Below are 26,162 nucleotides of genomic sequence, written 5' to 3'. Positions count from 1 at the left end.
AGAACAGGTCTGTTAAAATTGTACACAACATTATACACTTTCATAATGGAAAAGAGAGAATTGTGGTACCACAGTTACCTTATGTCCAGAAGCCCCAGGGATTCCAGGATCTCCTGGAACTCCAGAACTGCCACTATTACCCTGGAATAAACGCACAGCATGATTAACAGGGTCACCTTCCATATTAAATGCATGCAAGACATTCCTCTGAGTAATTCCTTTAGAAAATGTGCGGTATATTTTTGGAAGCTTTAGCCTAACTTTCAAAAGCTGTGTATTGCTTGTTTTCTCAGGTAGCATTATACAAATATGTTTAAATTTAATTTCAGTTCTTATTATTTCAATTATTTAAATTCTATGAATTAAGAACATAAGAAATATAACAACAAAAGGAGGATATTTGGTCAATCCAGGTCATTTAGTCGGTAGATCTTAAGAACGCAGGCATTGGTGCATGAAGGATCTCAACTTCTTTAAATTTCTCCTTTTACTGGGTCCAGGCTTCACCAGCGGCTCTGTAGAGGTCCATTCTGTTAAATGCTCATCAAAGTCCCTCACCCTTCTTCCACGACTCCCTTTGGGACCTCTACTGCCAGGGGTCCCAAGGTCTCCTTCTTCTCCCTTAAAGCGAAATGAGGGCACATTTATGAAACACACGTTGTTTCAGACTGAATGTACACTTATTAGTTACCCTCCCTTCTACTGTACTTTGACATTTAAAAATATATTCCTACGTAAACTCGTTTTTTAATTTCAGTAGGGCGGTTAGAATCCAATGAATGAGATAGGCGGTCCATGTACAGTATAAGAGGCTATTTTGCAGAACAGCAAACTGGCGTTAAGTTCGAGGCTGATGACGCCTCCCTCACTTTCGTGAGGAATGAGCCAGGGATATGATGATAAAATGTGGTTCAAGGTATAAAAGCTACTTACCTGAGGCCCAGGGTAACCTGGAAAACCTGATTCTCCCTGAAAAAAAAGTAAGCAAAGATCTGTGAAGATGTTGTCTTCTCTGATTCTGTCCATTCTCATGTATACATTTGTATAGGCCTATTGGTGTTGTTAGAGATTCTTTTATTAGTAGTTTATTTTATTGCCATTTCAAGATTTTCTGTAGGAAGAGCATCACTCAGAGTTTTGCCATATTAGTCTCAAATTGCTAAGGCTGGTCAGATGTGTTTTACATTTTTAAAATCACTATATTTAGGTAGGAAATAAAAATAGCCTGTCCTATACTGAAGCAGCTAAGAGGGACAGACCTTCTCTCAACAAAAAGTGGTCAGTGCATGACTTGATATGGAACAAATACATGTCAATGCTTTTAGTCCTTTATAGGTCTGGTAGGTTTTTCATAACATCTATACTGTGTATAGCATTTCATGCAAAATCAATAGGAAAATCTTCACCTTTTCTCCTTTCTGTCCAGGTGATCCATACCCATCTCTGCCATCGATTCCCTGTTTTACAAACAAAAAATATTACATCTTCTAAAAAAACGTTCTGTGTTTTATTATAATAATAATAATTGTCTGTAGTGGACCACAATTAAAACACAGCATCACAGCAGACTTCTGTTATCTCTGTGTATATGAGATACAGTACATCATGTTTTAGCACTTTTTTTCATTGCTAATATACTGTATATAGAGAAATGAGTGGGTAAAAAATGTTATATATTTTTTTAATTTAAATATATTTCCATATATTTTCAACAATGAAAGAAATGGCATACTTCATGAAAAACTGAATATTTTCATGTAAACAAAATGGAGGTAAAAAGAGCAGAGAAAACAAATTTAGATAAAAATAAGAAATTGCTTGCTTATAAATTTTAAGGCACATTGTCCATGCTTAATATTTTAAACATTTACTCTGTTACCAACACTGTGCATTGATATTTGTATTGGTTATGATAACTGTGTGATGTTTATGTTTGGAGCAAATGCTTCCAACGCAAATATAATTTTTTTAAATGCACACTTGATATGGAAATCTAGGTTCGCAGTAGTCCACATCTTCCTGTGCTGAATGAAGATGCCAATGCAAAACAGAAACACATAAATAGGGTTTTGTTTTTGACCAAGACTTCTAAGTTCAAGGGAGCAAAAAGGATCTTACTGGCAGTCCCCTGGGTCCATTTGGTCCAACTGACCCTTTGACTCCAGGGTCTCCCGGCTGACCCTGAAACACAACGACAAACATGAGCAGGAGTCGGATTCTGTGTCCTGCTCATCATACTCTCCAGAATCAACAATCAGAGACGTATACACACATTTTATCACACGCCTGGTGGAATGCAAGTGTTGTGTCAATAAACGAGCTCGAAATAACTCATGTTGAGCACAGGTCACTCCGATGAGCTCAACCTAGAGAATGTCCAATGATGTACTTTACAGATATTATTACGTGTTTTTTTTCAAGCAGCTTACTTTTCTTTCAACTTTGAGATTACATTTTGCTCTTTGATGAAGGGACATACATTGGTCTCGTAAAAAAACAGTCTAAATCTAGTGCTTGATTGTGGTGTTGTAACTGCGCATTGCCACCTGCTGACAGGTTCCTCCTCAACTTCAGATTTTGTAAAACAGTGCAGGTCGATTGACCATTTTCAATCTCATTAGACACTATTTCAGCACCATTTCACCAGAATGTTATATCTTCTTGATCGATTCTTAAGTGATTGAGGAGATCTAGAACTTCAGAAAAACTCCCTGGACATCCTAGGATTAATGCTGTTGCTGTTGTGGAGCATCTCCAGTGGAGCATCAAAGAATAATTCATGATTGCTATCCGGTTAACCAACCAAGTTTGTTTTTAAATGCAACCTTCATTGTCAGTGGGCAAATCAACGCATCCACTGGGTATCAATGAGCTTCCATGCTTTTTTGCCAGGAAAATGCCAGTGATGTGCTTTTCAAAGGCAAATCTCGACCCTAGTATTAAGTGAGCAGAAGATCAACAGAGCACTCCTCAGAAAGGTTTCATGTTGTAGATAAGGCCACCAAGGTCTTGGAGGAGACTGAACTTTCATGTACATCGAAGATCTATAATCCCACAGAGTAAGGGTCTCAACCCAGGGTCATGTTCAAAAGCAGATAAAATTCTAATCATTACCCATTTCTATTTTCTTAAAGTTAAAAGTTCTTCTTTTGTAACTTTTCAGCTGATCCTAATCTCAATGGAACTTCTGCCTCAATACAACCAATTCCTAAATATCTCTTAATTCAGCGGCCAGCTAGGAAAATTACATTCATGTCCTGCAAACTTTATTAGGGTTTGGTGGGTTAAGTCTGCATAAATAGTGAATGTTCTTGTGAATATGTTCAGATTTTCTTACCTTCTGTCCCTTTGGACCTTCATTTCCAACAGATCCTTTCGGACCCTGGAGGCCCAGTTCCCCCTGAAAAAAATTAGAGTTTAATATTAAATCCACGGTTTTAACATCTCCATATTAAACATGGAGGGAATTGCATCCTAAAATCTAGAACTATCAAACAAACAAAACTAGAATTTTAGAAATAGAATATTTGTGATTGTTACTTCATCCATTGCACTCTCTTTCAGAGCCCTGTTCGTGGGTGTTTCTTGTCAGACTATAAGCACAGTTGTACATCGACTGACTAATGCGCAGGAAAGTGATGAATATGGGCAAAAACCTAAATCTGATTTAGGTACAGTCAATGTCTTGACTGATACATTAGTGATTGATTCAAATACCCTCTAATACGGACCCAGTTATAAAAATGTTATTGAAAATGACTACAAGATCCAGCAGATGGAAATGCCTGTTGTAAAACATTACCTGGGCAATGTAGAAATTCTGAATACTTTAAGTGAGTCCGAATGATTCCGGTTCCCATAAGAAAGAGTGAGAGCTGAGCACCAGGTGTGGGTGTGGTGTCAGATCGGACAGTTACCTGACGCCCAGGTAGACCAAGAGTGCCAGGAGGCCCTGGAAGTCCACGTGTTCCCCTCTCTCCCTACATTAAGAACATACATGAATAAAGTCACACGAAAACCTGCACAACTGTAAACTTAGTACATCATTCCTAGCAGACATCCCAGTGCGGTGCTCATTTCAAGAAGAATAAAATTAAGAAGATTTTTGTTGTCTAATAAATCAATATTTTATTATCCTTAATGTTGACCTGTAGCCTTAATTTTCTTCTGACCAGAAAACAGACATTTATTTTCCTTCATTGCAAATTAAAAGTCATAACCATGTGTCAGGCCTGGCTAGCCTGAACAACTGCATTAGGAATAATATTGTAAATTCAATACAGTTTTAACAGTTATATTCACCACTTTACTTTCTATAGAGCATCAAAACATCACAGCAGAGGAGTGCTTTTAGAAATGTAGTTTTTATTACTAATGTAGGTTTAGTAATTTTGTAGGTTTAAGTGTTTTTTGGAGTTGTCTCAGTTGGAAATTAAGCACATTCTCAGCTCATTTATCTGCAGAAGACTTAGAGCAAAGGAACCTTTTATTCAGAGGAGACTCTTCACAGATCTTTAGGAGGAGTTCAGGATATTTTTTTTTGCTTGCCACATAGTTACTGATGAAACAGCTGGCAAAGAGTGACCCCTCACCTGAGGGCCGCTCGCTCCGGGATCTCCACGCAGCCCCGGTGTGCCCGGCTCCCCTCGTTCTCCCTGAAAGAGACGCAGAGAGAAGCCTTGATCTTCCTCTGGGTAAGTGCCAAAGTGCAAAGGAAGCACTATTGTTCACTGCGTCACCGGAGCTGACATATAGTGACTGTTTCTGGGCTGCTTTCTAACAAGAGACACTGCCTATGAGTTATGAAGTCAATAATAAGGTAAGGTCTTTTAAAGACAGGTTCAGTACCTGCCCTGCCACACTGAAAAACATTGCAGCTGATGTTGACAAACGGCTGCATTCGATCCTCAGGACACATTCAACTCCTTGACTATTGACTTTATATCACGGCTATGCCTCTAATCCACCTTTAATCATAGTACCCAACAGCAGGGCAGTCGAGTGGTCATAAAATGACCGTTTTTTTTTCATGACAAGGCCCACCTATTGAAATGCTGAGTCAGATCTTTCTAAACACTTTCGAGTTTTCAATTTTCGTGTCAGCAATCGCAAACAAAACAGGTAAAAATCCATTGCCAGGGATATGGCATTCTGTAAGAACTGCCAACAGGCCAAGAAAAGAATTACTCTACCTTCGACCCAGGGGCACCCCGTCGGCCTTGAGGACCCTACAGCAAAAATGATGAATAGAGTTACTTATCATCATGGTCACTGTCATTATTATGGTCATCATCATCATTATGGTCATTATCATCGTCATCATGGTCACTGTCATCATCATCATCATGGTCATCATCATCATTACGGTCATTATCATCATGGTCATTGTCATCATCATGGTCATTGACATCATCATCGTTTTCATTATGGTCATTATCATCGTCATCATGGTCACTGTCATCGTCATCATGGTCATCGTCATCATTATGGTCATTGTCATTGTTGTTATTGTCATCAATGTCACCCTCATTGTTGTCATCGTCATTGTCTTCATCATCAGCAGCAGCATCAGTATTATTATCATAATCATCATGGTCATCATCATCATCATCATCATCTTTGTCATCATGGTCAAAGGTCAATGGTCTCAGCTGCCCAAACACACATGCTGTACAGTATATAAAAGTCTGCCTTCAATGCTAGTAAAATGTCCAATAACGACATTAAACCTAGAATAAATAAGAACTTTATTACCCTATTAAATTAACCTTTAAACAATCCAGAAACAATGCACATTTGCTGGGTTTACAGTCCAGGTCAGTATTGCAAGACAATGGAAGAGTTAATTAGCAAACAAGACCCCTCACTCTTTTTCCATCCACACCAGCATCGCCGGGTGTGCCATCTTCTCCCGCATCGCCCTGTGGAGCACAGAAAAGAAGAACAGGGGCACCTCTTGAGGGAGCTGGAGGTCACTTGGGAAAACGTTAAAACGTTCTCACTCAAGTCACCACCCCCACCAAAAAAAAACACAGCTATTGGTTGATTTTAATTGAATAATTGGATCTGCGTTCTTCAGCTCTGGTCGTTAATATTCACCTAACATTGATGAACCACGATCTCTGATAGTGTTTCCTCAGAACTGCAGTCTTGTTCTCAATGGGCTCCACAATTGATAAAATAGACTGTTTTGTGGAAGTACCACTTGTATGCAATGTCTTCTAACCCATAACAGTATATACAGTACCTATTTTTCTTTCCCCAAATTAAATGCCATAATCCACGTTAAATCCAGATGGAACCTCATTTCAATTTTCTACCCATGAGCAAAAAGCACCGACTGGCCTCTTTTTCGCCATGTAAGCTACTGCATGTCAGAGGTGTTCACTTGCCATTGAGGTTCACTGGGCTGATTACAGGAAACCTGAGAGCTTCCTGTGAGGTAGATATCAGTAATTGTATCTGTATCCAAATTCAACAAAGAAGCCCAGACCTGCCCAGTGTACTTTTTTACTGTTCCAGACAAGGTACTGGAGGTCAATGAGTTCATTGAAAATGAGTCTAAATTCCAAAGCAATTTGGTTCGTGACACATTTTAAGAGCTTACTTCATACCTGTACACTTGGAAAACAATTCCTGTTTCTCTTTCTGCCTGGAAAATATGTAATAGGGTTTGTCTACCTCTTTATATTAGAACACACCCCAATAGTCACCCAAGGGCAATTTCTGCCTGGAAAGGATGTACCCTTAATAAACTTGTACAGGCCTAGTAGGGTCTTGAATTAAAGAGAACCCCTTGGGCATCAAGTGTGAACCTTCAGAGTTTTTTAAATGTCTTACTCAGTACACATATTAGAATAAAACAGCCTAAACAAAAACAGAAAAAGACAATGAATGCTTCTTATTGGGAGGAGGTTGCAGGCGTAAAACAAAATGAAAACCTTGCTTTTGCTCTTTAATATTCTTTTCAGACTTCTTCTCCTTCGTCCAATGTTTTGCATTTGCCTTGTAAAATTATCGGTCACATGTCGACACATATGGTGGCATTTCTTTTTCTTAATTTAGACTTATTTTTTAGCTACACACGCCATCATTATCGTGGGGTTTCTGCTTTAAACTGACTAACTGAGACTTTCAATATGATGTCCTTTGAAGCTGTGGTTTTTCCAGAAACTGTTTTCATCTGTGGAACAAACACAGATAAACCGCACTCCAGCCATCTGATGGGCTGAAGTTCTGTACACACACCTGTATGCCAGGGTTTCCTTTCTCTCCCTTCGGTCCACGGATGTTATTGTCTGTACCTGAGTCTCCCTGAAACACAGACAAAGCACTTCAGAAATCTGGTGTGAAGAGCCAGGAAGCACACAAACGCACAAACAGTTACACAGACAATAAATAATTAATACAGTAAAAGCATTCCAGACAGAATAGCTACAGTATGAGTCCATGAGTTACAGTAAAGGTTATTCTTCTTACAAGCAGTTTTACTCAGACATGTTTGTGATAATAAGAGGAGTAATGCCTGAAGGAGCTATCTCACAAAAATAACACTGTGATGAAAATATTGCTAGCAATAAAAGTTATCATATTCAGAATTTTTTATTCTAAAACATATTTTCAAAGTTTGTTAGACATTTTATTTTCACTGGTTTAGACAGTACTAATATCTCCTTTGTTCTATCTGCAGTTCAATGTACAATTGGACTGTGAGTACAGTATCTGGCAAAGACAGAAGCAAAGTTTGTGGCATAACTAACAAACATCTGGCATTTGTTTAGAGGAAGGTTAATCTATGGGTGTAAAAGCATCTTAAAAAAACTTCTTGAAAATTGAGAAATGTCATTATTTCTGTGGGTTACTTTTTCGAAGTATTTTTGACTGCGTGTGTCTACAATTCACAAAATTCAACAACGGAAGACTTGAGTCGCTTACAGGGTCTCCTCTAAGGCCAGGCTGCCCTCTCTCTCCGGGTTCCCCTCTCACTCCACTTCTACCCTAAAAACAACAGACAATAAAACCATCACAGCTTTGAGCCATTCCCAGAGTACTGAAGAGATGTGATCTAGACATGAGCACATACCGTATGCTTAATGGACTCTCTTCATACAGTCCCACCTAGGGTACTTTATGACCCTCTATTTATTTAATTAATTATATACAGCAGTACTTCACAAAAAATATTCCACTCTATCCATTTCACAATGCTATAAAGCAGAACCATCTAAACAGACATCTCAGTGACAGCACAATCTTAAAATTCAGCACAATCTTGAAGGTTTTCCTTGCAAGATACACATTTTAACTACATACTGTATGAACTGTATATGCCCCTTTCATTTTTTCAAACTTATTTGTCATGCTGATGAGCCTACTGTAAGTAAGGCCAAAACAGCTGTCGGTGGTTGCTTACTCTGACTTTCTGTATACAAAACCATAATCAGAAATGTGTTTAAACGGTCCTGCTTCCAGCAATTGTGAAAATATACCAGCAAATCAATATCCATTCTCATACTTTCTAGCAGCTGCTTGCTTTACAAAACATATCCCTGAAAGGTGTAAAATAGGGTATACAGTAAATACACAAATGCACAAACATAATGACGATAACATAATTAACATATGAATATACCTTCTTCTTGTTTCTGCAATATAGTAGAGAACCACAGAAAGATGAGTGTACATAGAAAGACAAAACCACCTCTGTATCAGCTTAATAACTTAAATTAATCTTCACTTGTTTCTTTGTAACATACAGTGAGTTATGCACTTTACTTCAAAGTAACTCTCTTCTCTGTTTTGCTCATTTAAGTTTAACATTAATTCCTAAAAAACAAAAGGTAAATTCTGTGGCTTCTCTGTTTGTCACAATACCTCTTATATTTTGGTCTTATTTATTAAAACTGTGTAAATCAGAAATCATACCACTGCTGGTTGTAGCCAAATCACAGCAGAGGCAGACTTTGATCTTCATGGGGATTTGCTGAAAGAGTCACAGTATAATTCATTCCCACTGTCTCCCAAACAAATATAAACATGTTGATAAGGCTGGAGAGCCTGCGTCTCCACCGGGGATTTTTTTGTTTGTGAACCCTTTCTTACGGAAAGTTTATATTTCTCCCACACAGAATAAAACAAGAACTAGACAGTACAAGCCAACAGCATGCCCCACTCCTCTCCACACTTGCACCCAAAGGACTCCTACTGTACAGTACAGCTGCATCAGACAGAGGCACAGCGCTGCAGGAACCAGCAGCACTCCAAGCTTCCATCGCTCAACCAAACCCACGGATCTGAGCAGATCAACGCCACAGTAGATACCGTATGTAACGTATTCCGAGGGAAAAGGGGAGGGAAAAGACCCTGTGCAGAGTCTGGGAGAGAAAACTGAATTCCAAGGCGAACGGAATCCAAATCGTGAGGCTAGAGCGAGGTCGGAGATCAGAAGCGGTAGGTCAGAAATCCAGGGGGGTCACAAGAACAGACGAGGAGTCGGAGTACGTAGGAACCGGAGACGTAGCTCGGGCTGAGGAAACCTCAACAGTGAGAGAGGAGGAGTTGCAGGGTGGGAGTTTAGATAGACAGGGTGAGTGAAGTTAATCAGTGAGTGACACAGCTTGCAGATGACATATATGCACGCTATTCTGATGGTGGGAAGATCTAGCGATGGGGATGGAAGACAGGGGGTGCATGCACAGCACCAAGGTGTTTTTTTTCTACAGCCAACCAAATCTATTTCCGCCGCTGTGAGAGGCCGAGGTCGTCAGTTTAGTAGAAGCCCTCGGGGAAGAGAGGGGGCATATTTTGTTTTCTTAGAGCAGTGGATGAAGTAGGAGAAAGCTGTTTCTGAAACATAATCACAGCTGGACATTCTAAAAACGTGTGTTTGAAGGTGCCTACAAGGCCTCCTGGATGAGAAGGGACCAGGGCCAGCCTCATTAGATGGTGAATACTGGGTCAGAGTTAAGCATGGTCCTTGAAGAAAACTCAACTGAATCGTTCGATGGTTAGGATTTTTGGAAGCTAAACTTATTATAGATGTATCGTACTGTGAAATTCAGCATCTGTAACATTAAGATCCCCATTCCAAATACTGACATTGGCTGAAAGTTTGTAAGTCTTTAGCAAAAAAACATTAAGAAAGGAAGCATGTCCCTTTCTTTTCCCCCAGAAATCCCACGGATTCTGCATTAGCTGTGCAGCTCTCTATGGCCCCTGGGGATAACCTGAGCACACATTCCAAAACGTTGACAAAAGTAAAAAGAGTGCCTTGTACTTTATGGATGCAAGCCTTGGAACGAGCAAATAAGATCCTAAATAGTATTGGCTAGAATGTGAATCCCTTTGTCTCTCCAAAATGTGGAAGAGGGAAGGGAAATACCTGTAAGGCGTTGATCATTGCAGAAAATGAGAGAATGGAAAAGCCGTGTTTTACAGTATGAGTCTTTCAACAAAATTCCAAATCATAATTAAGGATGTAATTATAGGTCTGAAATGCAATATGCAGTGTCTAAGCAGAACATCAGTATAAATCTATATTTGAGAAATTAGGTTTTGTTTAACTGGATGCCAAAATACATTTAGAAATGCCAGTACGGAATCTGTCCCAATACCCTTAAAGGATGAGAAACAGGAATCGCAGAACTGAAAAAAATCAGGCGCATTCATTTTTACTATGGAGACAAGAGCCTTGGAATTTCGAAAGTGTTTACCCGATGGCACAACTGAAGAAAAGCCAGATTTTTTCCATTACAAAATTTAAGGGCAGTAAGGATGACTTGGACAAGTGTATTGGATACCATGATGGAGCACCAAAGTCATTATAAATAGTTAAAAGCTGAAGCAGGCAGGAACTGGGAGGTACTGTTGATGCAAATCATGAGCACAGAGACCTCTTCCACAGTAAAGTCTTGCTGTGCTGGACATGAAATCCACATACTAATTCTTTTCTCAGGAATATGGTAGGAGTTTTCAGTTCCCTTTGGACAGCCCACTGTGAAGACATATGGGAGATTTTCCAGCTCGACCACCACAGTAGTCACTATGCAAACACACTGCGGTATATATATTGCTTTGATCCAGTTTCAAGATTAATAGTTTCCCACTGGAACATATTTAAGTCTGCAGCCATTAAAGCAATCTGTTCAATTAACAGTTTTCACATCCTAGCTGCCTTGGATAGATTATAAGTTTGTGTCTCTGAAAAGCTGTTCTGAGGTTCTCTTCAGAAACCTGACCTACAGCTTCACCTACTAATTTGAAAAAATACAAAGTGCAGTTCCTGATGTTTTGAAAAACGTGCTAATATATCTCCCTGAGGTAAAGATGAAGAGGGGTGGATGTATGGTACTGTACCTGCATTTGGCTCATATTAATGATTGCATGATTGGCATGAGCCATAAGAATACAAGAATTGGAAAACATTATAACAAGCAAAAAACTGGGATAATTTTCAGCATCAAAGTTTACTACAATGCATGAAAAGGACTTTGGACCTCACTGGGAGAATTCAGAAAGCCACCCTTTTAAACACTGCGTTGTTTGAGTCTGGAACTACCCAACCATGTTGAAGATGATACCTCAGAAATGGCTAAATGAGATCCTAAGGTCAATAATCAGCAACCAAAACAGCTAGACAGGACAAATGACCTCCTTTCATTTGTAACCATTCTCCATGTTCTTATGTTCACCCACTTTTTACCAGAAAGCATAAAAATAACATGTCTTTACTGGGCTGCCTGGGTCTCCTCTCTCTCCCAGTGCTCCCGGTAATCCAGCCATTCCCTGTTGAAACAAGACGGAAATCAGCACTAATTTCTCAGGGAAATAATAAATGTAACATTGAGTCACCTGTTAATACAAATATCCTTACTTTACAAAATTATTTTTCTTAGTGTACAATACAAACTTTGCCTGGACACTGAGGAAACAACTTTAAAACTTCTAAAGATTCAGAGAAGCAGTCACACACATACTTTACTATTTGGGCATTACTTTATAATTTTAACACTGCTATGTTTCTAGGATATACAATTGATTCACATTGGATGAATCACATTTATGAATAAAGAAAGCCAAAGTTAAGCTTACAGCAAATCTAACTGAACCCAAAAAAAATCACACAGGCAACTTAATGCACAGGTAAATACACTCATACAGTATGTTAATACACACACAGCAAAGGACGCTTATTTAACATATCTTAGAGTGTTTAGAAAGAAGTAATTACCTGTTCACCATCAACTCCATCAATTCCATGATCCCCATCTTCTCCCTGTTTGAAGACATATTCCAGGAGCTCAAATATGTTCAAATATGTTTTCATAATTTCACCTGGCACACTGGTCTCCTTCCGGAAACAGGCTAGAATAATCAGTGTCTGATTTGTCCCAGTGTATGTGTGTTTGCCCTACGACAGACTGGTATCCCTGTTAATTGGTGCTGCCAGGTTAGCTTGTAATTTGTGCAACAACTTCTACAATTAAATGACTGCCTGATAATGTTTGTATGAATGGATTCACACATTGTAAACTTCGTCCCTCATCTTTCTTCCGTCTCAGTGTTCGCTATCACTGTACTCCCATCTAAAATAAGGCCCTAGACTATTCTGCCCCATTGCTCAGCATCATTTCACTAAACTAGCCACTCTTACATTCAGATTTCCTTGCTCTTTCCAGCTAATCATTCTTCCCCAACTACCATTTACTCTCTTTCTACTCCAGCTGTACAGGCAGATCCTATTTGGCCAGAGACATGGCCTAATCTTCATTACTGTCCGCTTGCACCTCTGACACAGCAGCAGACAGTCTGTTGTTCTTTCTCCCAAATTCTCAGACTCCTCCGCTGGCAGTCTATCCCAGGAGGACTCCGGGCTCCAGCTATGCTAAACTCCTCACCTCGCTCTTATCTGTCAAGAAATGATACGCTGCTACCTTGCCAGGCAGGGCATTGGCATTGGTTAGCACCAGGCACTGCCATACTCTGACAGATACAAACACCTCCCATCAGTCCCGGTCCATTGAGTCTGGCCAATCGACCTACAGTACCACACAGTTTCATTTTCTCAAGCACCCCCCCCCTCCCGGGCCCCTGTGAAACATTGAGTCCCACAGGCCAGTCAGCCAGCTCAACCCATTGCTGCCGAGATCTACTAAGACCTCCCTCTCGCTCTCCTCCCTTCTATGCTGGAGCTAAGACACAAAACGGATCACCCTTCTCCTCTTATACAGCCTTCTATTAAGTCAAGGGAACGTCCAGTTCCACACAAAGCTTCTCCTATCTGCTCCTCTCGCTCCTGTGGAATCTCCCTCCCTCTAGAGCCAATTATTCAATTAGAACAGGTGTGTCTCGTTTTCACCTGCTTTTCTCTTATGTACAGGTGCCTTTCTTCCAAAGCCACCTTTCAAAATCTCTCAGAGTGGTCTCTCTATTTATCTACTGTAATCATTTTCTATCCTTTTTTTTCCTATCCTAACTCCTTCCAGGTCAGAGGTATTTAATGTTCCTTTATTTTCTCTTGGCATTAAAAGAGTTAATGCCTTACCCGTTTCAAGATTTATTTTCTACAAGACGTATTGTTGTATTTCCAGTAACTTTAGTACAGATGATGCCGATATCAAAGCAAATGTATCAGGGTTTAAAATTCAGCTACATTTGTTATTTGTCCAGTCCTCCCATCTAATGGTGCAAAAGTGAAACTGTAGTTGAACAGACACCATCAGTGTTAATGAATGTAAACAGGGGAAAGCAAGAGGAACGTCACCCTTGAATTTCTCTAGCATCCTTTATCATTGCTTTAGAGACATGGCTCTGTTTAAATGTATTTTTATTGCAAGGTAAGAAAGGTTTTTCTTTGCATTCTTAAATTAAATTTAGTTATTTTAGTAATGAAAGTATATGGGAGTATGGAATAGGTATTACAGCCATGTCCTTGAAGCCGATACCTTGATTTCTTTTAAAGAAACAGCTGGATAAGGTTCTTAAGTTAATTAATAATTGAGTTAATTAAGTACCAAACAGGCAAGACAGTCTAGAATTCTAAAATGAGGGTTTTCAGCCTCTTATACTCACCCGGTTGCCTCTGTAACCTCTTGGTCCCTGTTAGAAAAACAAGAAAAATTCATTATTTGCCTTCATGTATTTAAACAATGCAAAAACTTCATCTCTTTTATTTATAATTTATATTAGATTTACTGTATATGTGGCATATGATACAGAAATGTTCCCTAAGGGAAAGTATATTTTGTATATACTGTGCTGTACATACTGTATGTACTGTATGTTCTTGTAATGTGATGACACTCAGCTCACGACTGCAAATACCTACTCCCTGTTGTTTCTTATTGCATGTCCTGCCTTCCTGAATTCTGACCATTTTGAGTAAACCCTCTTTTACTCGGGGTAGCTGTTCTTTTTAATGTGAACCCTAACCTGGCTTCTCGTTATCTCGTTATTTTGACGTGTAGAGATCTTACACACCGCAGTTCGGTTTGGTTCAGGTCAGAGAGATTGACAAATAAGATTCAGGTTTTAGAGTTCAAACAGCAAAAAAAGTCATAGTGCAGTAATTCCTGTCTGCCAGTTCCATAGAACTACAAACACTAAGGTTTCTATTAGCCAGCCTGTTCGTACTTCAGTCAAAAAGGCAGATCTTACCTTTATGCCTCTTTTCCCAGGACATCCCTCAATACCCTGTGTGCCGTTTAACCCAGGAGTACCTCTCTCTCCCTGCAAAACAACACGTTCCTGCCGTCAAAAGCTAGATCTGAAAATCCCATATTATTACAGAATTTAAAGCAAGACAAGTTTTGTTAAAATTATACAATTCACTGTTAAGACTGGATTTAGATTTAATTGTGTACACTTTTAATTGAACCATGATACTAAATAAAATATAAACAACAGATGAGCAACCAAATACATTCCAAATTAAATATGTGAATCTCCACAAGCTCTGCTTCATCCTCTTTGAGTGTCTACATCTGGAAGCTCAGGAAGGAACTTGTACTGCAGGCAGTAGATATCTAAAGCTTTGATAAAATAAATTCCACCCTTCCAGTAAATATAAGAGGTATGCACTCTCTGACATGCACATAACCAGTCTTGAGAAGAGGCACACTGCGAACAAAATGTGATTTACTGGATTATAAATAACCATATCTTATGATTTATAAGTCTTTTTAATATATATAATAAGTCTATATTCCACTGTAAATACTCTCTGGTACAAACTGCTGATCTCAAGGAGTTTCTAAAACTAACCCGCACAGATGCTGCATATTTAAAAAAACGTATTTTACCAATTTGTGAATTTTATTGAAGTGATACTCTAGTACATATTATAAACCTTTTTATCTTGGAAAGGACAGATAAAGCAAAACGTGCGACAGAGTTTAATAAGGTTGATCAATCAAATTAGAAAAAAAAGTTTCCTGGATGGATTACTCTTTTATTTTATTGATTCAAAAATCTCATGGTATAGAGTAAGTCATTCTAATTTGATATCACCCTCAAGCACTGTAAGTAATAAAGCTTTCTTGAGCAATGAATCAGCATTCACAAGTATTTTATGTCTCAGAAATCTACTTACAAATCCCCCTTCATCACCAGGGTGACCGGGAGGTCCTTTTGTGCCAGGTGAGCCCTGTAATAACAATTAAAATTACGCTAGAAGAAAATGGAATAAATTCACTTCGACAATGACAAGGAATCTGTCACTGCTGAAATATTAAACACTGAACTTAAAAACCTGACTGCAAGAGAAGTTAATCATATGTAAAAAACAATGAATGGTAACAATGTGACATTCAATCTTATGCAAATGTGCTGGAAGGCTTTTTTATGCTTTAGTTCTTTTCAATAATGCTTTTATAGAGCCTTTTGGCGACCTCACAAGAACATGAAGCTGTGTTACAGCATTATACACGAATAATTTGCTACAGCTGAACCCAGAAATGCTGTTAAAATATTGTCCTCCTATAAAATACATTTATAGAGAGGCGAGATTACCAAGATTCATTGTGATGACTCAATTATGCTAGGAATTATCTACTCAAACAAAACAAAAATCAACACACTGCTTTTTTCTGTAGACGCAGAGCATGATAGCTGAAAACGTGGAAAATAAGTAACTCACTGCAACATGCCAAGCTGCAGCTGCAAAGCATTAAATTTACATTTAATTTAATTAATTTTAAATACATCACCAGTCTAATACTCTATACACAAATTCAAATCAAACCATAAAAGGTACATTTCTTCAAAACCTGTAGATAATTGCAGATAGCTATAACGCACATTTTGCAGACACACTGTATATTGCAAGCTGACATATTTCAAGACCCCTCTGCTAAAAGAAAAAAACGAATCACAGATTAGAATAATGCACGTGGCTATTGACAAACTTGTATTTAATTATTCCTTAATTCACAGTGACTTTTTTGTATCGCTACAATACAATTCACAGTGACTTTCCTGTATCTTGACCACTCTTGACCTCTCACCTTGATTCCCAGGGGTCCCCTTGGCCCACGCAGGCCTTCCTGCCCCATACATTTACACATGACATTGCAGCACACCCTCTCTGCGATGGTGTCCTGTAACACAGGGCAGGTGAGATGTTCAGACTATTACAGAGGCAATTCCGGAGCATGCTGGCACAGGTGAGAGAACAGGAGTGTTAAAACACACACCCAACACTGCTATCTGCAGGGAGGACTAAGCTCTTTCCTGTTGAAAAACGAATGCCTATAGGACATCAAAATCTGCTAGCTTCATTTACTTTATTCTTTCAGCTTTCTGAAGCAGAATACCAGGTGAAACCGCTGCCGTATATTCATTAATTGTCGTTGACAGCTGTCTATAGATTTTTTTCCCCTCCCTAAGCACTAGCTTAAATCTTCAACTCGCAAGCTAAAACAAGAAACTAAAACTGGGGAAAAAAGGGACATTGGTTGGTAGCCTTAAATCAAAGAAATGCATTTAGAGGACCCGAGGTTATATCTGACTGCCAAATTAAATACTGTACATGTGCATTGAAAGAAAGATGAGATGTCTTGTCATGAAAACCCGTGAAGAGCTTCTCTTTCTCTCTCAACAGCATCAAAAATCCTCAAGAAGGACAGGATCTAAGTTAAAGACATGCTTGTTTCAAATAAAAATGCTTTACAAGATTGTTTGGAATCTTGTCAATGCAATTACAAGAATGTTTGTCTAATGCTAAGCTAAGTCAATGCTGCAGACTTTCTGTACCAGCATGAAGCTCTCTAACTTGATTAACTCTAATTACAGAATCGATATGGTCCAATCTTAGTCTGTAACACATACAGGTATGATAGGTTCAGGGTCCAAGGAGCTACAGTATCACTATTTCACCTCATGAAGTCAGACTTTACTTGAGGCTTTATGTATCTACTGCTTTCCTCTCACCCCCACATGTGAAGAAGGCTCCACTGCTGAAAGACTGTGCTCCTTTTCTTTACCTTTCAACATGGAATAAAGCTTTACCTCTTCCAAAAAGCAAGCCTGCATTTAAAATATAATCATCCTGACAAGGTCAGGCTGTAGAGGTCACTCATAAAACAGACAAGCATAATCAACTGCAGTGGCAGTTACAGAAAGTTCATAAGAGTACTGAAAAATCAAATGCATACTTACAAGTTCTTTAGCCATTGCACTATTAATGTTGTGCATGTCAATAGCCAGAGGAACTTTATATCCAAACCCTCTTCCAAATTCCACCATCTGAAGATCATTTGCATTTGTGACCCCTTCTAAAGCCACAGTCAGCAATGCATTAATGCCTGTAGAAAACCAGGAAAAATACCAGTTTATAAGGAGAAATCCTAAACTAACTAATGCAATTTTTTATTAATTTCATTTAATTATCTTACAAAAGTCATTTCAAAAGTCAAAATTTTCCTTGAATGGCTAATGCATTTAATAATCTATAATGCCTACATGAAGAGATTTTCCCCCAGTACAACGAAGGTATTAATCATTTCAAATGACTGAATTCTATACGAATAAGCACACTCCACAAAACAAGCTAAATATTTCAATTCTACCATCAGAAAAGTCTGAAGCAAGATAGATGCAGTTCACAGCATCCTATAAAGTGTTTTTTTATTAGACACCACATGACAGATCCACAAATACCAAAAAAGTATAAAATGCCTTCTCATCAGAATAAACACTTTTCCCCAGACTTTCTAGTTAAAAAACTGCAGAGGGTAAATTCACCAAATGTGTTTAAATTCTTCAGGATTTGTGGGTCAGAATCCCAAGGGATTCCTGCCATTTCCTTGCGGTATACCTTCAAAGTTTCACTTTTTCTTCTGAAAGCAGTTGCTCAGGATCTTCCTTGTAGGAGTCCTGGATGTGTCCTACATGAGTCCGTAAGGATTTTTTTTTCAAACACAACTTAAATATTCATATCAGCCAGAAGAGTGTTGATTATTACCTCTAAATCCCTTTCTACATCAAAATGATAAATTCACTGTTTGCATCTCAGTTTTTCTATTGAGAAATATACCTTTAGATAACATTGAAATAACAGACCCAAAAATACAGTACAGTTTTGCAGGACTCACTGTGATGTCTATGGTTTAACCAGTTCAGTATTCTTATACAAATATTACTGTTTAAGGATTCATCTTTTTTATCTCAAAATCTCAAAACAGCTTTCTGGCTGTTCTAGTACAGCTCTTTAAATTGATAAATTGATCATTTCAGTTGCAGTTCCCAAACCATACCTCCCCTTCGGAGATTTTCTGATTCAGTCTCCAGCAGTTCAACATTCTCATCTAGTCCATCAGAGAACACCAGCAGCACCTACAGGAATGATGGAGTGCATCAATTTCAAGGAAGCAACATTTTGCAAGTATAAAGTAAGCCATGTGCTCGGAAGGCTCAAAAGAAACTGTGCATTAAATTAAGGAAATGTAAATACCAAGCAGTAAGGTAAATGTAAAGATATAAGATATGGTGCAATACAGTACTTCATACCTTCTTATTCAAATCTAATCTAATATAATTTAGAGTGACACCGGATTTCTCACGTTAAAATAACTGCACTGACTTCAGTTTATGTTTGGAGTGAATAGCAACTGACTCAACCATATTTTTCATATCACTGAAACAAATGTGACCTTTAGAAATACTAGTACGTGCATAAACAATGGCATCATGTAGTTCTTATCCTTTGGAAATGATCATAAACACAACGCTACAGCTTCCAGACTTCCAGACAGAGCATGTGTTTGAGACAAGACAGGCACTTTTCTGTCACTGTTTAGCCTCTGTCCTTTTCACATGAGGCTTGAATGGTGGCAGAGCAGAAGCTGGACCTTCAGAGACCTCTGATACTTAAGTACATTGAGAAGAACCCAACAGTGGTGTTCCAAGCTCATCCCACACCACTTTCACTGGCAAACCCTCATCAACCGTGGGTGACGAAAAACAAGAAACCATTATTCAAGAAAGGGAATTTACTTTCTGAGCTTCTTTACTCGATGACTGGTGGCTACATGACTGTTTTATTTCTTGGTTATTTAACTGTTTTCTAACAAACCTGAATGTTCTCTGTGAAAGAGATAATGCATTATCTAGGCATGGTAATTCATCATTCACAAATGCAGCCAAAACCATTAAAATTCTGGCATCCAAACACCGAACAGACTGATGTAATCTCCCCTGTCAAAGACAGGACACACACATGTGGTCCATCTTTGTAGAGAGAAACAATTTCACCGCACATACTGTATCACTCACCATTTATTTTTGTGAAGGTTAACAACACACAGTCATCAAGACTACTGTAGTTAGGTGAGCATTTTCTCAACAGCAGCAACTATAGCTCAGCCTATCTCTCATTTAGTTTAGAATTTCGATGAAAAAAAATCAGTCTATCCATCAACATTGATGAGCAATTTACAGCTGACATCATTCATCAGCCAGAGATGCTTGATACGGAGGGGCCAGCTCCTGAACTTTGTTGCTCATTACTCCCATAGCTTTGGGGTCTCCACAGCCAAAATGTTGTGATTCCTTTCTTCTTTTTTCAGATGGAATAAACCTATTACTTTGCAGCCTACGCATGCTGATGCAGCTCCCTACTTGAACCACTCTCGTAGCTCTGATTGTTAGGGAAATTTGCCAGCTTCTCTAGCATGTAAGAAAATGAATAACATCGGAAGTCAATGGTGTTCCCATGAAAAAGTGGTTTATGGATTCACACTTTGCCTTAAATCAGAACTTGTGCATGGGCATCTTTACCATAGGCAAAACTAACTCTCCAAACATGTCAATGACAGCTGTGTAGAAGATATAAAATTAAAGAAGGACAGTGAGAAATTCCACAAATTTGCCTTTACCTTAACGTTGGCAGTTGATTTGCCCTTGAATTTATCCAGAAAAGACTGCAAAAGCTTGGTAGTGAAGTAGGTTGCTTCCATGGTCTGCAGTGTCACCATCACCTTTCTTACGATTTCCTCATTGTATTTTTCAAAATTGGAGTCAAAAATAATCCGGCCGTTTTCACTTATAAGAAATCCTATTTGAATAATAACTTGAGACGCAGACACGCAGTTGAGGTTGTCTAAGTAAGACATTTGGCGAATTAGGCCAAGGAGCTGTGCTTCAAGCTTCCGCTGGCTACTCAATAGTCCTGGAAATCTGCCTCTTCTGGAGATGTCAAATCCTACAGCAATATCAATCGTGCAGCCTAAAAAAAACAATTAAAGTCACTTTCATTTAGTGCATCAAGAGTACTGTGCACTGTTCATTTTAAAAATTGAGGTTATTACATTTACATAGAAAAGCCATTTATTCAAAATAAATATACATAAAGTAGGACTAAAGAATGTAAAAAAAACAAGTTATTTACATATTTTACTAAACCCAATTTCTGCAACTATTCTTTGCATTTCAAATAAATGAAATTTATGAAACATCCATGTCTTCAAACTATTTTATTTCCTTGACCACAGACATCTTCCTCTTGAATGCAGTAGTCGTTTTCTTGATATAAAAGCCCAAAGGTTATTTGCAAAGGAATGAGATTTAAAACCACCTTTTAAAAAGAAAACACTAAATTTAAGGAAAATTGAAAATACATTGGAAACGAATATTAAAAGGTGAATTGTTGAAATCGCGTGATGCGTACTGACAGACTGTCATCTCACATGAGACTCCTGTTTTACAAACCTTATAACTTCATTTAAAATTGCTCCCTTGCTGAACGTTTCACTTCGTCAGCACTAAACACATTCCCCTCGGACCACTGACCATTCCGGAGGAGGAGATACAGATGTTTGATCTACCTCTCGCGGCCCAAAGGGACACTATATGCTGTATGCAGCATGGGAGTGCAAATGCTTGCTGCAGCTCTGTGACAGATCAATCGAGTAATGCATGATTGAAGTACAGTGCTTTGCCTTCTCAAACAGAGTTTCGCTGCTTAGGTCACTAACTGTAGGTTTACAGACTTATTGCCTGTCGACACACTGACAACAAAACTGTGGTTAAAATAAAACGGTGACGACTGTCACCAGACAGCCGCAATCTGTAGACAAACTTGAATGACATTGATGACTTCAGGACAAAGTGCAGCTGTGCCTCTAACATCCTGTAGTTAAAAAGAGATAATACTGTCCATCATTGGCTTTCAGCCTGGATCTGATAGATCTCTGTGATGGAGCACTCTGAGGCTTTGTTGAAGCCTCTTCCTTCTCCTCAGTAAATTGGACACACCTGATTGGACTCCTGTGGAATGGACGTCCACAGGCACAAAAGGGATCACCTGATTGACCCTGTGCTGAATTGGGATGTTCTTCAGGAGGAGCAGCAGTCACTACACAGGGAGCTGTGTCTGAGCTCTTGCAGTTCATGGAGGGAGAGTGTGTCACTTGTATCCTGAATTACAGAGAGTTTATACAGCACAGAAGTGTTTAACTTGCTTTATTTTATCAAAATACCACTGTGCTTATAATTTCAGCTAATTTTGGGAAACCCGGTTACCAGCTACTCGTTCTATGTTATCCTTACCCCGGTACACTAATGCTGGTACTGCTAAACTTTGTAAGTTTAAGACAACCTTTGCCTTGAAAATCACCAATAATTAATCATCATCTGCTGGCACAAGGGCTTTGAAAGAAATGAGCTACCAGCTGCAGAATAAAAGTAAGGGGTTTTTAGTTATGGCTGACGAAAAACAACATAGAGCTCACTTACTGGTGCTAGGCTCATCTCCTGGATCGCATATGTTCTTGACAACTCGCTTCTTTATTGTCTCAAGCTCATTGAAATTTTTCACTGTGAAAAGCCTGTCATTGGAGCCCGCGATCTGCTGAAGCTTTAGCGCGTCAACATATCCGATGCTGATGACAAAGATGTGAATGTTTAAGGCCCTGAGCTCTGCTGCTGCTTCCTCCACTGGATCAATCGATTTTCCGTCAGTGATCACAATGAGGTTCTGAGGCACGAACTGTCGGATCCTGCTGCCCGCGGAGGGCTCAAAGAACGAACGAATGAACCTCAGCGCTTTGCCGATGTACGTCGATTGCTTCATCTGCTTCATCTGTAATATCCTCTCCTTGATGGCGTCTTCGCTGTCAAATTCACTCAGATAGAATTCCTTCTGAGGCTCTGTGCTGAATTGTGCCACGCCAACTTGAACACTGGTCTTGCTGATTCTAAAGCTCCCAACTATGTCTTTCATGAAATTCTGCATCGTCTGGAACTGTCCTGGGTTGATGCTCCCTGATCCGTCGATCAACATGACAATATCTGCCTCTTTGGTTTCGCATGCTAGAAGGACAAAATATAATATTTTTTTTTACTAATTTCATTTTTTTATTTACAAATACAGAGTTCATCTTCAAAGACAAATTGGAAAACCAATTTACCATAACGTGAAAGCTTTGAAATTGACTAGATTGCAATACTGTACCTTTTATACAGTATTAGATCCCACAGTTTGTGGTACACACATAAAATGAATGGAACTGTAGATTTTGGTCATCTTGTCAAAAAATGTAGGATAAGGATTACTGTAGGGTCTGTTGCATACATAAACAGTTAACTGAGTACATACAGTATGTGTAATCTAAAAGACATGCCTGCCTACCTGGTTTAGTGTCATTACAAAGCTTCTTGGTGATATTTTTCTGTAGTTCTTCGAGACCTTTAAAATTATTCACATAGAAAACCTTTGTTTCATCTTCCGTCATTATTTTCAGTTCTTCTTCAGTTGCGTTTTCCACCCCTATACCATAAATGCTGATTCCATCCTCTCTGACACGCATTGACGACTTAGGAAGCTCATATCGATCTGTAGCTTCACCGTCAGTCATGACCAGCAGTATCTGGGGAACTCCAGCAGATTTACGGCCACCGTAGGCCTCAGTGAAGAACGTCTGAGAGAACTGAAGGGCCTTGGCCGTGTATGTGTCCCCACCATCTGCTGTCATAGCAGCAATGGCGTCTCTCACCTGCTGTTTGGAGTCGAACTGGTTCAATCTGAACATTTCAGTAGGCGTGGTGGAGTACTTAATTGCTCCAAACCTGACTCTGTTCTTACCAACGTCCGAGTTATTTACCATGGCAATCATGAACTTCTGCATGCTCACAAACTCGCTGGAATCAATGGTGGTGGATTCATCCACGAGAAAGATCATGTCGGCAACTTCTGTCCTACATTCTATGTAAAGTTAAGAGAAAAGAAATCAGGTTTAATAAGAAACAATGTGCAGATTTAACTGAGTATTTATCTTAGATGCCATATACAATTTAAGAACAAACAAATGTTATAAGGTATAATGGAAAATGTATAATAATAGGTACAGTATAATAGCAGGAAATTATATGTAGCAGAAATGTAAAAAGTTTAAATACTTTATTAGTGAGGGATATAAATTCAAAATAGATTGGAGTAAAACAAAAATATGCACAAATACTAACATTACATAAATTCTACAAGTAATGCATTAAAGATAATACAGTAAAGGGGGTATTGTATCTGACTGAGCACAGTTAAAGGTAAAATACAAAATACATTATTTCAGAAGATGCTCAGTTCGTCCTGTTATATGCTTTGCTATATTCTGTAAGTACTGATGAAGTCTGGAGAAATTCAATAAACTAGTTGTTCATCTGATGCCTGATGAGTTTTGCTTATAGAGATGCCAAGAACATACTGTCCAGATTAGTCTGGAATTGTTCAGGCATCTCCAGAAGCAAAACTCGCATGGATCCAGATTTGGGATGAACTCTACAGTGACATTTTAACATATTACTCTCAACAATGTTTTGTTGCAATGTCACTCCTGATTCCTGTTAAGTTTTTCACATTTATTTTCTTTAAACCTTCACGTTGACACAGAGTAACGGTGATAGTAAGGTATTTTGTTGACAAGAGCTACTCACCAGTATCTGGGTTACAGATTTGAAATAGGATGTTCTTTTCCAAGAACTGAAGCCCATCGAAGTTCTTTGCCGAGTGAACTTTGTCTTGAGAACCACTGATTTCCACAAGCTGAGTGTCGTTGGCATTCATTACCCCAATAGTATGGATGATTATTCCCTTGTTTCTCAAGTTCTGGGCTGGCTTGGCAACCTCATCCTGGGCCTCTCCATCCGTGATAACAATCAAGAACTGTTTAACAGTCGACCGCCCACCTCTTGCAGCATCAAAATACTGGGATGTAAATTTCAGAGCTTCCCCAGTTAGTGTCCCACCACCTAATTGCTGTATATTATAGATTGCTTGCTTTATTCCGCTCTTGTCTTCGTATTTGTTGAGGGGAAACTCTTCCTGTTGCACACTGCTAAACTGTAGGACCCCTACTTGGACTTTATCTGCACCAATGTCGGATCTGTCAACCATTGATTCCATGAATGTTTTCATTTTGGAATAGTCGTCTGGGTGAATGCTCCCAGAACTGTCAATCAGAAAAATTATATCTGCTTCCATTGTCTTACATACTAGTAAAAAAAAAGAAAAGAATGATTAACTTCTCATTTTTCTCTAACCAATGACTTGCAACACATTAATTGTGGGTTGTTATTGGTTTGCAAATTGATGTCCAAGGGATGAAAAATACATGTTTTTGACTTTTAACCATCAAACAATAAATATATCTTACATACATCATTAATCATCTGCTGTCACTTTTTACCTCAAGCAATATTTCCCATATTTATTAATTCCACAGTTCTTATTTATTTCTTGTTTTCTTGATATTAATTTAACTGTAAGTTACAATCCAAAACTATTAATAATATTTTTTTCTAAGAATCAGACAATTCCCGATACATTTTATTAGGTGATTGTGCTCTTGAGAGAAAAATCATTTCAGAAGTTATAAATATTAATGCAACTATGGATTTGCTGAACAGAAGAATAGTTCTGAAGAAATTTTCAGAGCTTCAGTATGGAGGCGTTTATTTCACTGTCTAGATCGCTGACCATTCTAAGAGATAAACCATCTAACAGTTTCCTGGCAACCTCAGACCAATTTTATTACAAGCATAATTTGACACAAAAGACACAAAAAAGCCAAGGCTCTCTAAGCAGTAACATTATCCCTTTCATTTCTACTGACCTTCCTCAGAGCAGAGTTCTTGGGCTACTTCATTCTTAATAAGCCTCAACGAGTCAAAATTGGAGACGTAAAACTTCTTGTCTGGTGATCCTGACATCTCCAAGAGCTCATCTTCATTTGCATCCCCAACTCCTATAGCGTAGATCATGATGCTTTGTGCCCTGAGCTCCTTGGCAGCATCCACCACTGCGTCTTGGGACTTCCCATCTGTGATGACGATGAGAAACTGGGGAGTCTTTCTGTTGCGGCTGCTGGCTGCCTTTTGGAAGAGGGCGCTCATCGATCTCAGTGCGTCTCCTGTCTGGGTTCCCCCTCCCAGCTGTTGGACCCTCTCTACAGCTCTTTCCAAATCTTTCTTGTTGGTGTGCTCTGTTACAGTGAACTCTACTGTAGGTGTGTTGGCATATTTCACCACCCCAATCCTAACACTCTGCGGTCCAATTCTGAACATGCGAATCATCTCCTTGATGAATTTTTTCATGTCCACAAACCCCAGGGGATCGATGCTTCCAGAGTGATCAATTAAAAAGTAGATGTCTGCCTCTTCTGTTTCCACGCATC

At 38.9% G+C, this 26,162-nt stretch overlaps 1 protein-coding gene across 8 annotated transcripts in view; it reads right to left on the bottom strand.

The window, feature by feature from the left end:
• Window positions 1-26,162, bottom strand: part of col6a4a (collagen, type VI, alpha 4a) — a 56,289-nt gene that overhangs the window by 10,054 nt on the left and 20,073 nt on the right. For all 8 annotated transcript variants that reach the window (XM_015356876.2, XM_015356878.2, XM_015356881.2 and 5 more), the window contains 25 exons: window positions 25,602-26,162; window positions 24,424-24,981; window positions 23,126-23,698; window positions 22,231-22,806; window positions 20,373-20,722; window positions 18,753-18,831; window positions 17,656-17,801; window positions 16,503-16,595; window positions 15,590-15,643; window positions 14,656-14,727; window positions 14,071-14,097; window positions 12,230-12,274; window positions 11,731-11,784; window positions 7,936-7,998; window positions 7,249-7,314; window positions 5,868-5,921; window positions 5,193-5,228; window positions 4,593-4,655; window positions 3,918-3,980; window positions 3,338-3,400; window positions 2,119-2,181; window positions 1,407-1,457; window positions 934-969; window positions 559-621; window positions 79-141 (listed from right to left, as the gene is read on the bottom strand). In XM_015356876.2, coding sequence (XP_015212362.2) covers window positions 79-141; window positions 559-621; window positions 934-969; window positions 1,407-1,457; window positions 2,119-2,181; window positions 3,338-3,400; window positions 3,918-3,980; window positions 4,593-4,655; window positions 5,193-5,228; window positions 5,868-5,921; window positions 7,249-7,314; window positions 7,936-7,998; window positions 11,731-11,784; window positions 12,230-12,274; window positions 14,071-14,097; window positions 14,656-14,727; window positions 15,590-15,643; window positions 16,503-16,595; window positions 17,656-17,801; window positions 18,753-18,831; window positions 20,373-20,722; window positions 22,231-22,806; window positions 23,126-23,698; window positions 24,424-24,981; window positions 25,602-26,162 — 3,872 coding nt within the window. The remainder of the gene's footprint in view (window positions 1-78; window positions 142-558; window positions 622-933; window positions 970-1,406; window positions 1,458-2,118; window positions 2,182-3,337; window positions 3,401-3,917; window positions 3,981-4,592; window positions 4,656-5,192; window positions 5,229-5,867; window positions 5,922-7,248; window positions 7,315-7,935; window positions 7,999-11,730; window positions 11,785-12,229; window positions 12,275-14,070; window positions 14,098-14,655; window positions 14,728-15,589; window positions 15,644-16,502; window positions 16,596-17,655; window positions 17,802-18,752; window positions 18,832-20,372; window positions 20,723-22,230; window positions 22,807-23,125; window positions 23,699-24,423; window positions 24,982-25,601) is intronic.

Source organism: Lepisosteus oculatus, chromosome 10 (genome assembly GCF_040954835.1).
Source record: "Lepisosteus oculatus isolate fLepOcu1 chromosome 10, fLepOcu1.hap2, whole genome shotgun sequence".
NCBI lineage: Eukaryota > Metazoa > Chordata > Actinopteri > Semionotiformes > Lepisosteidae > Lepisosteus > Lepisosteus oculatus.
Note: the sequence above shows the minus strand (reverse complement) of the source record. Positions and strands in the feature narration are given on the sequence as shown.